Source organism: Panonychus citri, unplaced genomic scaffold, assembly GCF_014898815.1.
Source record: "Panonychus citri isolate SS breed McGregor unplaced genomic scaffold, ASM1489881v1 Contig00134, whole genome shotgun sequence".
Lineage (NCBI taxonomy): Eukaryota > Metazoa > Arthropoda > Arachnida > Trombidiformes > Tetranychidae > Panonychus > Panonychus citri.
In genome coordinates, this window is record NW_026515539.1 from 3950997 (window position 1) to 3968990 (window position 17994).

Consider the following 17994-nt stretch of genomic DNA (forward strand, 5'->3'; position numbering starts at 1 on the left):
AAGGTTTCTTCATTTGAAAAAACACTTAAGTTGAATAAACTTGAGTCTCAAATGAAGCGTTACCTTTCGATTCCCAAAAATGATTGCTGTCCAACCGAAAACACTGGTTCTGTTTGTTTAGCTTCATCACTTGTTAAACTTTTGAAAAAGATACACAAAAGAATGGAGCTCAAAACAATTCATTGTAACCGATGCTCTAAAAACAAAATATTATCACTTGATGATAGTAGAAAAATTCATTGTAAAATTAACCAAGAAAAATATGTAAACCTTTGTATATTTGCCTCAACTTTCAAGTGCCCAAGGGTCAGTCAAGCTGAATCTTGGTTAATCAAGTGTCGATATTTGAGACACAAAATGAAGAAATGTGTTGATCATCGATTGTATACATTGAACCTGAAAAAAGAAATAGAATTGAAAAGAATTCTATTAAATAAAATTTTGTTATAACATTGATATTTTTTCTTTTTCATTTCAGGAAATAAAGGTAATGTTTTCACCAATATTTGAAGTTTGGGAGTGTCCTACCATGAAAGCTGCTCTTGAAAAATATCTTTTCATGAAACAGGAAAGAAATAGATATTTAACATGTCCATGGGCTCCGAGTAGATGGGTAACAGTTTTTCAAAATGGTTTCTTCATGAAGGAAGAATGTGTTCAATGTTTTGCATGTGGACTTGAGCTTGATCACTCTATTTTGAGAGAAGACATTGCATATATACACAAGTTTTTCAGTCCAGAATGTTCTTTCTTGAATGGAAAAGAACCAAACTTGAAACTGAAAAAAGTTGGTTGTGTGAATTTATATTCATCGAAACCAATTCTTGATTCCACCTCCAACAAGGACTTACCTCCCAAATTGAAGGTTTCGCGGGTTGTTAGGACTCAAGATGATTTGTTACAAATTTTCTCCGAAGACGAGTTTGTCATCAACCCTGAGAAAGTTTTTAACTTGTTCAAGATAAGGATGAACCGTGTTTTTTCTTTCAACAATGCTCCTCCTCCGGTAGCTCATAAAAACTATTTCGTTGAAAGTGGATTCTTCTGGACCGGTTTTGAAAGGGTTGTACAATGTGCCTTTTGCCGGATTGCAATTGATGGAAAATTACCTGGACATCCTATGGTGGCTCATAAGAAACTTTCACCTGAATGTCCTTTTATAGCAGAGTCGAGTTATGAGACGAATGAAAAGGATTCATGTTGTGTTTGTCTTGAAAAGGGACAAACAATGCTGTATTTACCTTGTGCTCATTTAGCAACATGTATTGATTGTGATGAAGTTTTGTTGAGAAACAAAAGTCCTTGTCCCATTTGTCGACAAACAATTACAAAGAGAATCAGTGTAATAAAACCTTAATTAATAAAATTTTATTTTTTCTTATATACATACTTTCAGATGGTTTCATCAATCTTATTCAACCAACGCGATTATGTCGAAACATTCATTAAGAGTAAGGAGAAAGATGATATTGTGTTTTGGATTTCGAATACTAAGTATCGATTGTTGAAGCCAGTGTTCATACAGAGACTTAAAAAACAACACCCAACGATATCATTTACAAAATCTTTAACCTTGAAGTCAACATTATTTGGTCCTTATATTCGAACCAACAAGCTTGAAATCAAAATGAGATGTATTATCAACCTATCCCTTCAAGAAACAAATCGTAACTAAAGCCTTTTTTTCATTTAGGTAATGTTGATGAATGGTTGATAGATGTCGTTCTATACTTTCTTTGGTCCAACGAATTAGTTTTTCAACCATTAACAATCGGAGATAAAGTTCAACTACTTTATCTGTTGGATTATTTCGGCATTGACATAAATAAATACTCAATTACATCAGATTCAATGGAAAGATTCAGGTCAAATTTAATAACTTTATCAAGGATAAATGAGTCAGTTAACGCCCAATTATCTCACTTGATTTCAATATAAAACCAACAACTAACATGTACAGTTTATTAATCAATCATGTCTCGATCACTCTACTTTGTTAAAATGTTTCCTGATGTTCCTGTTCCATTTAAAGCTACACCAAGGTCTGTTGGATTTGATGTATCATCTTATGAAGATACCATTGTTCCTGCTCGAGGTCAAGTTATTATTAAAACTGGGTTAAAAGTGACTCCACCTAAAGGGACGTATATACGTTTAGCTTCAAGGTCTAGTTTGGCCTCAGAAGGAATAACAGTTCAAGGTGGAGTTATCGATCCTGACTATACTGGGGAAGTTAAGGTAATTCTGTCTAACAATACAAATGAACAGTTTATCATCACAAAAGGAATGCGTATCGCTCAAATGATATGTGAAAAAGCTACATTTGCTGTTCTTTATCAGAAAGAAGAGGTGGAGACAATCACTACTCGATGTGATTGTGGGTTTGGCTCTTCAGGTCGATAATTGTATAAAAGGAAGGATAGAAAAGAGAACTTCATCATTCAGTTTTGATTCATCAGTGAAACAACATCAAAATGTATTCCAGCAACTCCAATGTTACAACTCAACAAAATTCTCCACCAGCTGAAAGACCAAGATCGACCCGTTTTGAGGATAATTTTCAACAACTCATGACCTGTGAAATCGCTCCTCTTACCTGGATCTCCGTAAACAAATCAAAATCAATCGATTCAACATTTGTTGATATACGGAAGAAACGAGAAAAGATGGTCAATGGTGTGAAGATGTTTATCCCTACAAAATCTGGACTCTTCTTACGTCTGGAAGAGTATGAAAAGCTGAAGGATCGATTAGTTTGTATTACTGAAGGTGAACAACGGAAGTTTGAGTTTACTGTAGCTCCAGGACGAACTGTATCCGGTCATCTGAGAGTTGATGGATGTTGGCATTTTTCGATCAAAACTGAGGTGAAAGAATCTGTTCTTACTCTTACTGGTTCTGAGATAAGTAAGATTGCGGCTTATTCAATTCCAAACAATGTCTTCGCTGCAATGGGGGAAATCATCTGGGGGTGAATTGAAACTTGATATATACATTAATCTTTTTATCTTTAACATTAACTACTAACATTAACTATATTTTATCCTTATTTACTTTGTATCCGTTAAGATTTAATTTTAATAAAAAAAAATGAGCTCAAACGATGCTTTATTTAACTTATTTCGTGACTATAAAAAGAAACCAAGGAAGAATAATTACATGAATGATGGCTGTTTATTTCATTACTCTAGTACTTATTATACTCCTTCTGTTACTTGTTTTAAGAATATATCTATTAGATAGCTTAGAATATGATGGTATCAGGATATAGATACGCCTATTGACATGATTAAAACCTTATATAAATCGAATACAAAATCTGTTTACAATTCAGAGTGTAACATGATCAAGTGTAGCAAGTGTCAGGAAAGCTTTACCAAACATAAATCTTATCTTATACATAGAAGAGATTGTAGTTTCAAGTCTGTTAAATGTTCAACATGTGATAAAATTTTCAATAAAAATAGTCTATTCGTAGACCATCTACTACTCTGCAAAAATTTCAACAGAAATTTATCAACTTTAACCAGTGATTTCACCTACACCCTACACAAGAAAGCTTTCAAAATGTTTTGCCATCTATGTCAAAACAGGAAAATGGTCATCATTGGAAAGTTTATTTACAAATGAGCGTCAAAATATTGAAAATTTATTAGATTCAATTCTAAAAACAATAGGGTCACATAAAGTACAAGTCTGTGTTTTACTAAGATTTGTTAAACAAAAAATGGATGGTGATATTGATACAACTGAGATTTACAAAGTGACTCAAATGAGACCATTTACTCATATATCACAGTTCGATGAAACGATGTCAGCCTGGGCTCAACATCTCGATTCAGTTGTTGATCAATTTACTCAAAGAGGAAGTGGCTGGGTACTTAAATCGATAAGTACAATCGAAATAAGAATATGTAAATTGAAAGAAAATAGTGGTGGATGTTCATCAGTTAAATTACCACCAATGCTCTTGAAAAAGAAAAGTTTAATTTCACCAAACTGTCAAACCCATTGTTTTAAATGGGCTGTTTTAATATCCTTACATCCTCAGGTTAAGGATAGAAAAAGAGTATCAAAGTATAGGAACCTGACTAGTCTCTACGACTTTACTGGTATTGATCCGATTACACCGTTCTCCCAAATCGATAAATTCGAAAGGAGAAACAAGATTTCAATCAACATTTATACACTGACAATGGATAAACATCGAAAGATTGTTCCATTGAGGGTCAATAAAAACCCTTCAAGTAAACATGTAAACTTGTTTTTATATAATGACCATTATTACTGTATAAACAACTTCAATGCTTTTGTACGAAACAACAGGGCTTGGGAAAGGTTTTACTGTCCTTATTGTTTATCAGGATTCAGACAAGAGTATTTGTTATCGAACCATCAAACCTACTGTAAAGATGTCACCGCTCAACGTATATTACTACCAGGTCAAGGAAAAGTACCAAAGATTTGTGAGTTTTATCGTTTAGATAAAACAATAGCATATCCTTATGTTGTTTACGCTGATTTTGAGGCCCTGGTTGTTAAATCAGATAAAACTTTAGGTAATAATACCTTTGAATATCAAAAACACCAAGCTTGTTCATTTGGACTCGTGGCAGTTGATTGGAATAATCAAATTTTATCAAAGAAATTTTATCGAGGGAAAAAGCTGCTGAAAACTTATTGAAACTTTATTGGAGCTACAGATGTTCTTAAGAGAACACTTGGAAAGCAATAGTAAACCAGCAATACTTTCAATGAGGAACGTGAAGCATTTGAACAAGCTTTAGAGTGTTATGTATGTAATGAGCCTTTAGTTAATGATAAGGTTTTAGATCATTGCCATTTAACTGGATCATATCGAGGCCAGCTCATAACTCATGTAATCTTAAACTTAGACTACCACATAAACTACCTATTATTTTTCATAATCTCAAAGGTTACGATGCTCACCTTATAATCAGTGGGTTAAGATCAAATTTAGTTCAGAACATAGCCGTCATCCCTCAAAATACAGAAAAGTACATTGCTTTCTTTATGGATGACTTTATCTTTCTAGATAGTTTAGCTTTTCTCCTTTCAAGTTTAGATACATTGGCTAATAACTTGTCTACTGAATCTAAATCAACATACTTGTTACAAATGTTCAAAGAAGATGATCTACCCACATACTTGGAAAAGGATCTCTACCTTATGAGTACATGGACTCTTGGGATAGATTCAATGAGCGCGCGCTACCACCAATCGAATGTTTCTACTCTCATCTCACGAAAAAATCAATCGATCAACAATCTTATGATCGATTGATTGATATGTGGAATCATTTTGGTTGTGAAACACTGGGTGAATTTCATGATATTTATTTGAAAATTGATGTGCTACTTTTGACTTGTATCTTTCAAAATTTCAGAGCTACAAGTATTAATCAGTTTGGCTTGGACCCATGTCATTACTTTTCAACACCAGGTTTAACATGGGACGCCGCTCTCAAGTCAACGAAAAATAAGTTGGATCTTCTCACTGATATTGATATGATTTTAATGATTGAAAAAGGTATCAGGGGTGGTATCTCTTGTGCAATGAAGAGACACGTCATTGCTAATAACCGAAACTCTGAGAATTATGATGAAACAAAACCCTCATCATACATCACATATTTGGATGTTAACAACTTGTATGGATTTGCACTGAACGATGTCCTTCCCATGAAGAACTTTTCTTGGGTGTCACCAGATTTGTTTGATTCTACAATTGAGACGATAAGAAATGGTAATTTGGATGGTGATACTGGTTATATTTTAGAAGTAGACTTGTTATATCCAAGTGAATTACATGACTATCATAATGACTATCCTTTAGCGCCTGAAAGATTATCAGTTAAAATTGAATGGATGAGTAAGTATCAAAAGGATTTGGTTGCTAAAATAGAAAGTCAAGGATTAAAACGTACTGAAACTGAAAAGCTCATCCCAAATTTGTTTGATAAACATCATTACGTCGTTCACGGTCGAAATTTACGTTTCTATCTTGACAAAGGATTAAAATTGAATAAAATCCATAGAATAATTAGTTTTCATCAATCAGCTTGGTTATCACCTTATATTCAAATGTGTACAAGTAACAGACAAAAAGCGGCAACTACCTTTGAAAAAGACTTTTGGAAACTCATGGTCAACTCATTGTATGGAAAAAGTATAGAAGATAAGAGGAAACATACTAAAGTCAAGGTGATACAGAATGGTAAACAAGCTCTTCAACAAATTCGTAAGCCAATGTTTGAACAGTTTTTCATCTTGGAAAATGATTTAGCCATTGTTAAATTACGAAAGTTTGAAGTCAAGCTCGATAAACCGATTTACTTGGGGTTCACTGTGTTGGAACTATCTAAGTTACACATGTATAAACTTCATTATGATTGTTTCCGGCCCAAATATGGTGAAAACTTATCACTTGTATATACCGACACTGACAGTTTCATATATCATATACAAACTCAAGACATTGTAGCTGATTTAAAAGAACTAGATTATATCATGGACTTTTCTGATTATCCAACATCACATATTCTCCATGATAATTCGAATAAGAAAAAACTCGGGTACCTTAAAGATGAGATGAATGGAGAAACCATTGATGAAGTTATTGCCCTGAAATCAAAACTTTATGCTATCAAATATGGAACTAGAAAAAAACTTACCGCCAAGGGAGTACAAAAGGCTGTGATTAAAAATGAAATCTCAATAGAAAACTACAGAGATTGTCTCTATGACAACACCATTTATCATCATATTAATCATAGATTACAATCTAAAAATCATCAAATTTCTTCTATAAGACTAAACAAAGTTTCATTATCACCAATGGATGATAAAAGATTTATACTTGACGATGGAGTATCTACACTAGCTCACGGACATTATAAAATTGTACAAAAATAGTTGTTTTAATAAATATTTTTTATTATAAATTCATTAATTTCTGAATTACATTTAATTAATGGTAAATCCTTGTTTTCAAAACAAGACTCTAGAAAGAGAATACAATACAATCCACATTTTATTGATAAATCTCCTTGGTAGATGTAATGGTTATATTTAAATCCATTGAATTTACAATTTCTTTCCAAAAAGGAAGTGATTAAATCCAATGGTCTATTACCAAATGAATCAAAATATAAACCTGGTCCATACTCTGGAATATAGATAGCTGTCCAGTGGGACCCAGTTTTCCAACTTGGATCAAGATTTATCACCATACCAAAAGGTTTAGCTAATATTTCAAAAGGTAATTTATCAAGAGGATAAACACCTTTGAACTGTGAGTACTTTTCAATCTCGAATCAATATCGATTGTAGTTAATGCCATCAATAGTCTGTAATTATATTCCGCGATGAATCGATTTGTAGTACGTTGTCATGAACACCAAAAACTATCATGTGTAGACCTGTGGTTAAAGCGTCAGTAAATTGAATATCTATTCGAGCGCTACCTCGTTTAATCAATGATAGAGCCCCAGATTCATTGGTAAGAGTACCGTCATCACTTAAATCAAAAACAAACAAAGGGTGGTTCTTTGCATAGTCTTTGTACTTGATATTAATTTTAGGTATTCCATTCTCTTGGTTCATTGACGGAACATGTTGTAGTATTCACGAACATAAATACTATTCTTGAAATCCGGTTTATAAGCAGAAGCTGGTATCTTTATTCCATTAACAACAAAAGCAATCTCTTTAATATTTCCGTGTTCAAATTTGAACGGATCAGTTTGTATCTCCGTTGAAAGACTTGTCAGATACAACCAATAATGACCCTTCGGGGTAGTTGACCATTATACACATTGTCAATGCTATTGGCAGCGAAGCCACTCACAAGGTGATATGATTTAACCTCATTACGCTGGAAATAGTATTTTACCATTGAGTTGGTCAAGTTTTTTTCAATTGTCATCTGAACGGGCATAAAAAGTTTCACTCGTCTTACGAAAAGTGAAAGCTGTTGAAATTTCAAATTGATTGGTCCTTGAGTGGAACAGGTCAATCCAAATGTATCTGGTGCCAATTTAAATCTTAATGTTATCGGTACACCATCGATCAAAAATTTTTCTTGTTGAAACATTGGGGCATGTATCGGAAGAATCAAATCAAAGTCCTTTTTAACACGCTCAACTCTTACATTTTCATCGTCATCAATCAGCTGACAAGCATCAATTGGTGACTCATGTTTGAAGAACAAGTCATCGAGATGTGATTGATAATGAAATAAACTATTACCTGGATTTAAATTGACACTACCAAGATAAACATCACATTGTTCAAACAATGAAGTAGCGTAGTTATTAACAGGAACAATTTTGTCACCATCTTTTATTGGATCTTTGTATTCAATTTTTAATTTAGCATGTAAATATGTAGCTGAAAGATCAGTATAGTGTTCAGAAGCGGGAACTACAAATTCAAATATTTTTGAATTGTCTAATGACCCAACTGGACGATACTCTACATCATACATTGTCTCGACGACCGTTTGTGTTGGAGGAACACTAAATAAATCTAGTTCAGCTATTGTTGCTGGTGTCGAGGAGTTGTGAATAAATTCCATCTTAATTATTGAAAATGTCTCGTTTAGTTGTCTTTCTCTTTTTGATTACGCTCTTGGGTGAGCGTTTCTTCACTTTTCGTAAAGTTACTTTTGTGACAGTTTTCTTTCTTTTATATAATCTTTTGTTTCCACTACCGGTTTGTGACTTTGTTTTTATCTTTTCTAAACCTTTTGTGGCCAAATCAGAAACACTGTCTTTGAAAGCTTTCTGAATCTGTGGATCTTGTACAACACGCTTACCAAGAGTAACACCTTTATCTAAGGCTTCTTTTCAATGTATTTCAAAATTGGCATGGCTAGTCTTGAGAAAAAACTTCCAAATCCATAACCTCTTTGATATCTAGGAGCACGTACAATTCTTATGTCATTGAACCCTGAACCACTTTGATTTGTGTAGTAGTGATTAAAATCACTATCTTTAGGACAATATGATTTACGGTACATGTTTAGATGACAAATAGTTGATATTTCTTCTTTATACAACTTTTGTCTTCTTTCTAAAATCTAAACTTAAAAACATTCTTCCACCAGATTCAAAGTACACCTGCTCTCCAGAGTCATGAGTAGCACTGATATTTCACCAATGTGGTTTTTTCGAACAGGGTAATATATTCGATGAGAGAACGTACAATATCCAGTATCTTTGTAGATACCACTTGTTAATGGTAAAGCACGTAACACAGGTGATTGAGTCCCACCTACTATATGATCTTGGATAATATCAGTATATAGATACATTAGAAATATCGCGTCATTTTCTTGGCTTCAGGTTAAATTTTCTGTAGGATTAAGAAAATCCTCGATTTATGAAAGTTGAGGTCTGAATCTTGGACATGATTCATTCCTAAATATTTTTTAACCTCTGTAGTGAAAAATGGAGCATAAATTAGACCGCTGTAAACCCACTGATATGGAGCTTTACCAAAAGCAAACTGCTTTGCTTTCGTATAATTACCATCAAGCCAAGTGTCAAGTAAAACTGTGTCTTTGTGTTCTGGGAGCACTTTTTCAATTATATGTGTTGATGATTCATTGTCAAAAATCATCCCCAAGCTCAATTGATTTTCACTTATTTCAAGATTCTGATTTATGACATCATTTCGGGGGGCAAAGGAAGGAGGTTTGAATGATTCTTTAAAACTCTGATTTAACTTTTCAAACACTTTTGGGGCTCTGATACAAAAAACGAATCGTTTGTTCAGGAGAAGCATCAACCCATTCAGCATCCTGGAATAGGATTTGACGTCCTGTAGTCTGCTTGTAAAAGTATTTGGATTTTATTTTATATTTTATTTCAGCTTCTCCAGAGAACTTGAGAGGAAAATAAATTTCGGTTAATGCAACTTCCCAATCACCAGATAACTCTAAAGGAGGGTCAATTCGGTTTTGAAAAGAAGAAATTGTGTTGTTGGGATATATGTCCATTGACCCATTTGAAACTAAGTCAATTGTGAATGATGATTGTTCTGTCATTTCTTTTCAGATAAATTGTCCAGATCCCAGACCCAACTATCGAATTTCTTTGGCCATCCTTCCCATCTCACAAAGTACTTATATAATCTTTTTTCTCTATCGTAATCTTTTTTCAAGACCTTTGATACTCTAAATCTTGCATTAGGGTCAAATGAAACTTTTTGAAGCTCTTCTGGATAGAAAATTGATGATATTTTCTCTCCAGCTAGATCTTCAAGTTTATATACGAACTTGGTAGGTGTTTCTTTAACAGATTTCACTTTAAATACTTCATCTGTCCATCGTTGTGTTGTTCCTTTATCAGATGTCTCATTTAGAGGAATTTTAACTATATCGTTTACACTGAAACCTCTTTTTCTGTTCTTATCTGATTTCAATGATGATTGGATAGTTGTGACAATCGATTGTTGATTTTCTGTGTTGACAGAGCTAGGCGATGTTTTTATTGTTCTATGATATGAATCGTTGTAATTATCAACAATCAACTCTAAGTCATCAATATATCGCTGTGTATGCTTCCAATAAATATAACGATATATTCGTGAACGTAAAGTCCTAATCAATCTTTCAACAATAGCACACTTAACTGAATTGTCAGTCGTTGTAAAGTAATGGACTCCATTTGTTAAACAGAACTGGGTCAAAAATTTGTTTTTAAATTCTTTTCCTTGATCTGTCTGTAATTTTTCAGGTTTTCTTCCTTTTGAAAAAATTTTATTGAATGCTGTTATAATTGAATTGGCTGATTTATTGACCACAGGTTCTGTCCAAGCGTATCTACTAAGGACATCGATAACTACAAGAATGTATCTTTTACCATCATTCTCCGAACTCCAATAAGACATGTCCATTAAATCAGCTTGCCATTGCTCATCGATTCTATCAACCAAGATAGGTAATCGTAAAAACCTTTGTTTCTTGGCTCGAAAATTAGTGTATGTATCTTGACCTTTCAACCACTCCTTTACATCTTGAAGTTGTATACTTGAATCGATTTGTTTAGCAACATTGAACAATCTATCAGCTCCACCGAAACTTCCTTTACTCTTGATATCATAGTAAACACTTTTTAAAAGATTTTGATATCGCTCCATTTAATGTTAGTTGAAGGAACCGGTTGAGATTTTTCCTTTTTTATTGACTTTCTTATGACCTTATTCTTTTTAAAGTTTTTAATTGCTTTGGATAATGAATCTTGATAATCTTTCAATACAGTTTTATCAATACTTGATTGTTTTTCTTGTTCAGCTGGTTCCGAGTGGTCTACTTTTATTTCATTGTTTCTAAGAATTTGATATTCCTTCTCTGGTATCAAAACCATTTTATTAAGTACATTCATTACATGTATCTATCTGCCAGTTTACCACCGAGATAAGATAGTGCTGGCCAAAGTAAAGCAGGAAGAAAAGCTCCTCCTGATTGAATAATAATTTCTTTTCTCTCTTTCAAAGGAACACCAGATCTCTTGGAAAGTCTTCTCAATTGTTTTTTGTAGGGTAAAATCTTTATCTTCTGTTGTTGATCTATTGGAATATTCCTTTAATGTATTTTACTTATCTCTGATATTGAATAATAGATACACGACTTTGCCTTTTTTAAAATAATATTTCTCTCTTTCTTTGTCTTGGCGTTAGCAAGTTTTCTTAATGTAGGAAGGCACTTTTTAACGCCTTCGATAGACATATTGATTGATTGATAATTGTTAATTTCTTTTATATAAATTCAAAGAGAATAAGCTATCATTGGATCATCATTCTCATTGAAAATATTGCTGATCAATCTTACTTTATCATCTGTGTCAGGTTTCAGATCAATGAATAAGTATGAATAAGGTTTAATTGTAGCGTTTTCAAAAATGTTTTGGAATTTTTTAATCTTTGATGGAAACATCTGCCTAGCAATGTTTGTTATCATAGATTTATCTCTTGGGTTCTTGTAACAAACAACATACTGACTATTTAAGCTTATGTTCCGACTTTCCTTCCCTCTAACAAAAAAGTTTTGGGTTATGAGTATTACAGAGATATTTCTATGGTGTGAACCTCTTGTAAATAAATTACTTATCAATGGTTGGTTACTGGCTTCTAACATTAAGTCATCTATCACTATCCATTCAGGTTCATCCCCTCCGGCATTAGATAGATGTTCTTCTGATAGTCCCTCTATAAACTTTACATTAGGCATAGAATTGAACATTTTCTGATATTCACCATAGAAATATGTTATTTTCTTTGGTGCTGGATCACATATTTTACCAGCTGCATTTATCATATTACGTACAAAATAAGTTTTACCAGAGCCAGTTGGCTGATATGTACATTGTGAAATGTTTTAAATAAATTGAATAAGACATGGTGATGATTTTCAAGATTAGTTTATTTTTTTATATTAAATTATCATGATACAATTGAGGAAGGAGCTGAGCTTGAAGCACCATTATCTGAACTCTTGCCCGATCGAAACCTTGGAGTTGGAAGAAGATAACCAAGTGATGATCCAAGTAAAGCTGTCCATAACGGTAGATTTCCGGTTTTTAAGACAATGTTAACAATAGCTGTTATCAACATTGATATCAATACAACTAGTTGTACAGTGAAAAGAACTTTTTTACACCAAATTCTGTAGGTTTCGTTTGTATCCATGGTTTTTGAATAACTAGGTTATTTATAGCCCTGTCTCTCTTTATATTGATTCTGCTAAAGATTTAAACTTTTCAAAATATTTTGAAACATCATTATAATCTTTGATACCGGTTACTGTTATCCTTCCTGTTTTAAAAACGATAAAAATAACCTTGGTATCGTCCACTTTGATATGTGTTCCTGGAAATAACTCTGGCTCGTATGAGTACTTTGGAAACCTTTTGAGTATTGAATAATCAAAATCACTTGATAACCTTGAGTGAGCCACGATGTTGACAACTTTGAAATTAATGTAATCAATTTTTGATGGATAATTGATACAAAAACGATTTATTAAATTGAAAGAGATTACACAGTTTTTAATTCCAGTTACAATAATTTTACCAGAATCAAAAATTAATAAACACCCATCAACATACTTTAATATTCCCCCGGAGAATCTCCTGGGGTACCTTATTGATGGGTAATACATTTTTATTATACTTCGAGAAAGATTAGAGTTCAAAGTAAATGACATGACAACATTATTAACTGTAATGTTTTCACAAAGAGTCATCCTCGTTAAATGAAAGATTAATCAGTAAAGCTAACCTTAATACTTTTCTGATTAGACGATCACATATCGGACATTTCGAGAGCTTGACAGTACAATTTGTACATGCTACTGCATGTTCACATGGATAGAAGATACATCCAACCTCCATCTCTTTACAAACTTTACAGTTGTATCGATTAATTTCGGTTCTTGATAGTTCAGCTAATGGTAACTCTCCTTTAAGATCATAGCATGTCTTAGCCAAGAACATTGTACCACATTTTACGTATAGATAGTCACATTTGGAGTTATACTTCAAGTGCTCGATTAATGGATCGTCATCTGGCTGCCATTCATGTACGTTGAGGCCACAATGGAAACAAGATACTAAATCTCTTACACCCCTGTAGAAAAATCCGGCATCTACCAACTTTTTTATATCCAATTCTGGTTTAGGCCAATTGACATATGATTCCATTCGTTCCTGTGGAGTCCTATACTTTTCAGAGTAACAGGTTTGATAACCAATACTTTCATAATAATCGATGGTATATTGATCGAAATCAGCTTTAGCACCAAAACCACAAGCTTTACAAGATTCCATTTTGAAACTGAATGTTGATCGAAGTTTGAACACTCTTTTTATACTAATTGCTCACTCGGTTAGTAGGTCAAATTCAGATATAAATAGTTTTAATTGGAAATCAATAATCAATAATTATTCATAGATTTGACAATAATTGATCTAATTAAAATGTCTAAAATGTTTGTCACATGGGGTGAATGACTGTGTCATTTTGTGTACTTTCACTACTACTTTGGTTAATACTTTTCACCGATTTTCTTTCAACACAAAACTCTCTCTTTCTCTCTTGGTGATTTATGTTGAGTAAAGATTTTTGCTTGACAGAACTTTTTCATTCCAAAATCTCTGGGAATTTCTTTTCCCTGTTCCATCCAATCCTGATTTTATCTCCCCTGTAAATATCATGCTTCTTGTCAACAACAACAATGCAAAATTAAAGTAAATGGTTATATTTATATTCAATTCAAAGGTAAAATCCAGAAAAAAAGGTAAAACTTTTGTTCTGACAGGTTAAAGTTGAGAAACTTTTTCTCTTCCCTTTTTCATTTCAACTCAATCGAACCTTGAATTTTCATGATTTAAATTAAATTCATGGTCTACCTCAGGTAACTGAAACTTTTCTCATCTTAAAACACATATATCGATATACCATTGATTACCAACTGAACTTTTTTTCTCATCATCATCCAATTGATTTAGTGATTGAAATTTATTGTTTAGATAAACCTGAATCTCTCTCATGTTTGTTTTCTCATCCAGTTGATTATTTGATTACATATAATAAAGATCAATAAATTGAAAAGTCAACAATCAAAATAATAAAAAAATGATTTATCAAAACACCAAGAGATGAACAACTCAACTGATAAACCTTGAAATGAAACTTTTGTTTTTACTTGAAGGATACAAGAAGAAGGCGATTACCATGATATATATTATATCTAAGTATTTGTATCTGATTTACTTATTGAATTGATTGTTGAAATTCAATCTCATATAATTTTGATGAAAGGTTAACACACTGATCAAGTTAAGTTTCTCATTATAAAAACAATTAGACCTTCAATTGATTTTTGTGTCTTCATTGCTTTGAATAAGATGTATAGTTTTTAAGGTCAAATATTCAGTAATCTCTTAGTAATGATTCAGTTTTCCGGTTTTCCTTGATGATCATGGTAAGTGAAAATGAATCCCATATGGAAATGGGATTTCAAATTAATGTTGCAAACTTTTGAGGTTCTTATTCTTACTTTTTTCAACTAAATCTAGTAAAGTGATGAGCCTACATTAAAATGATTTATGGATAACGTTATCATGAAATCTTCGAGCACTTTTAGAGTCAATTTTGTGATGATAAATCACAATTTGATGGTAGAGATGATAATTCATTGTAGACTAATCAAATATGATATTGATAATGATCAAGTAAAAGGGAAACAAATTTTGATGAACTCTGAAATTTAACACATCTTTGCATAGTGAAGGAAAGGGTTAAATTTTCATGTGTTAACAAGTTATTATTTAGCTGTTGAGGTCAAAAAATTCAATTCATTAAATCAGAAATTTTAGATCAACATTAGTATTAAGATATAATATTAAATTAAAAAACCGGTGAAAATCTTTCATTCAATAAATTCATCTTAGCCTTTATAGCTACACTTTTATAACTCTAAAAACTGTACACAAGTATTACAAATCAGCGTTCGTACGAAATAACTTTCAAATGACCTTGAAAACGCTCTTTCACGAATGACCTAAATGACCTTGATCTTCGTATACGACTAATGAGTAAAAACTGCTGAATAGTCCAGCACATCTTAATTGCTTATATTTAGCGAAATCGTAGATCAATTTCTGAATCTTTTGACTGAACTCTTACTACTTGCTGAACAAATCTAAAACCTAGCAGTTGCTGATATTGGTGAAAATCCATCAAAATATTATTACAAGTACTTAATTGTGGAAATGAAAAAACAGGCTCCATAGTGTAAGTCACTAAGGTAAGATTTGTATTGCTAGAAATTTTTCGTTATGATAATTATTAAATTTATAATAATTTATATACGTTGATAGTTTTCTCTTTTTAAATAGTGAAATAAACGTTAATGAAACTGATTGGAATAGAAATGCAATGATGTTGATCGAGTTTTCTGTAAAGTTATAATCATCACACCAATTAATCATAACGATCATCCCATATAACAAGCGATAAAAAATAATAACGCGAAAATACGAATAAAAATTGCCTAATTTTTGCGAACTTTGTGAAATTGTCTCTTTGTACTTGGTAACATTTTCCTAATTGAAAAGTGCAAATTACTCAACAAATTGAGTGAAGTTCAATTTATCAGGTCACCTTGGTGATCGAAGACATTTCATTTCTTTCTTATCTCTTCTTATAAATGTTTAAATAGAAAGGCACAATTCTAAAAGATGAACTCTGGTAATAATGAAAATGGTAATAATTTTGTTTAGCATTATAATATCTTGAAGATTAGTAATAAATTTTTTATTTTACGTTTCAGAAAAAAACGCATTCGTCGAATAAGCTAACAACAATCAGGCTCAATCGACAATAACATTGAAAGAGTTAATCAAGAGTTAATTCAATAGAAATCAGTAAGAAAATAATAATGAAATCGTTAATAGTAACACGAGAAAATAGAAGTATGAATCGAAAAAGTTTAAGTTCAAATATTAGAAAGACTCAGTAGTCCCATGAGGAAATGGAATTGATATATAAGTGTTGAAAGTATTTAACAAGTTTTGGTGATGAAAGAATCAGCAGAGCTATTGAAACTTTTTTCTATCGTCGCGAAAAGAATAGAGAAAAATAAACTATTTTTCTGTGATACAGATTGAGGACAAAGCTATTATATAATAACAGAATGATCTTTTGCTACGAAGAGAAAATAAAACTCACCGATATCGAAATGAATTGTGTGTACTTTCTGTAGAATCGAAGATTATATTAATAAACAGGGAGGGGAAATTGGAATTGTTCAGTAAGTATGGTTAAATAACATTTATATAAATAAATAAGTATGGAACTTTATTACTACACTTTTAATCAATTCGTTAAAATTTACGTTTACATCCTTAATCTCTATTGTAAGAATTTGACCTTTTACAAACATCTAGTAATACTTTCTTGATGGCCAAATCGTAGTGACCAATACCATGGATCAAATCATTAATTAGTCGCGTACACTTTATAGTATCAACCTTATGTGCACCATTACAATTAGTACATTTCTTAGTTCCCCTTAGACAGTTTTGAGAATGGCGCTGATACCCACAACGAGTACAAAGTAGTAATCTTATACAGTCATGTCCTATCTTTGCCCTCTTGTGACAATAGCCACAATTTATAAGTCCAGTGTAAGTAAAAACCGGAACTCCCTGGTATCCATGGTTAGATGAACCACCTAAAAGTTAGAAACAAATAAAATAATATCAATATAACTAATCAAAAGACATTAATTTATATACATTAAAAAACATTTATAACTTAAACATAAAGCATTTATAAACTAACATATCACCACCAACAAATAATTAAACAATAAGATAAATAAACTTACCAGAGGCTATTATAGCAGATACGAATTCTGTTTTAACAGAAAAAATCAAAATTGTACCATTTACTCCACTGTACTCCTCACCAAGATAATTAAAGGAACCAAAACGAAGATTCATCAGTAAACAGATATTTTTTACGAAAGCTTCATTCGAACAAGTTATACCAATAGGTCGATAAACAAAAAACCTCGGGTCCATTAACTCAACTGGTTCAATTCTACTGATGAAATTCTTGGTATTAATTGTCTCCTCAAAATCCTGGATAACTTGAGGAACGACTGGAACAATAACATGGTCCTCCATAATTTGGGCATAATCAAAATTACTAATGTAAATGTTGATATCATTGTCGTTTTTCAACTGGTTTAAAAGGTTAGTAAGCGAATTTCGAGAAACACAAATTGGATAAATTTTCTGATAGCAAATTGAAGGTTTAAATGATATATCAAAAACCTTGTTAGAAAAAAGATACATTTTTGTAACAAAACCACAAAATAATTAAAATTAATTAAAATAAAAAGAAAATTGATTAAAGTTGATAAAAGAAGAAAAAGAAAATTGAAAAACTCTTATCACTC

General features: G+C 32.1%; 3 protein-coding genes across 3 annotated transcripts; 2 read left to right on the top strand and 1 right to left on the bottom strand.

Annotated features, from left to right (window-relative positions):
* The first annotated feature begins 1974 nt into the window (after window positions 1-1974).
* On the top strand, window positions 1975-2403 carry LOC128391400 (uncharacterized). Its single transcript, XM_053351286.1, has one exon. The coding sequence runs from the start codon at window positions 1975-1977 to the stop codon at window positions 2401-2403; it is 429 nt and encodes a 142-aa protein (XP_053207261.1).
* Window positions 2404-5198: 2795 nt separating this feature from the next.
* LOC128391401 (uncharacterized) lies at window positions 5199-7199 on the top strand. The gene is made up of 2 exons (XM_053351287.1): window positions 5199-6716; window positions 7128-7199. Exons 1-2 carry the CDS (start codon window positions 5199-5201, stop codon window positions 7197-7199), a joined length of 1590 nt encoding a protein of 529 aa, XP_053207262.1.
* Window positions 7200-13255: 6056 nt separating this feature from the next.
* On the bottom strand, window positions 13256-14006 carry LOC128391403 (baculoviral IAP repeat-containing protein 7-B-like). Its single transcript, XM_053351288.1, has one exon. The coding sequence runs from the start codon at window positions 13850-13852 to the stop codon at window positions 13256-13258; it is 597 nt and encodes a 198-aa protein (XP_053207263.1). The 5' UTR covers window positions 13853-14006.
* Window positions 14007-17994: the final 3988 nt, after the last annotated feature.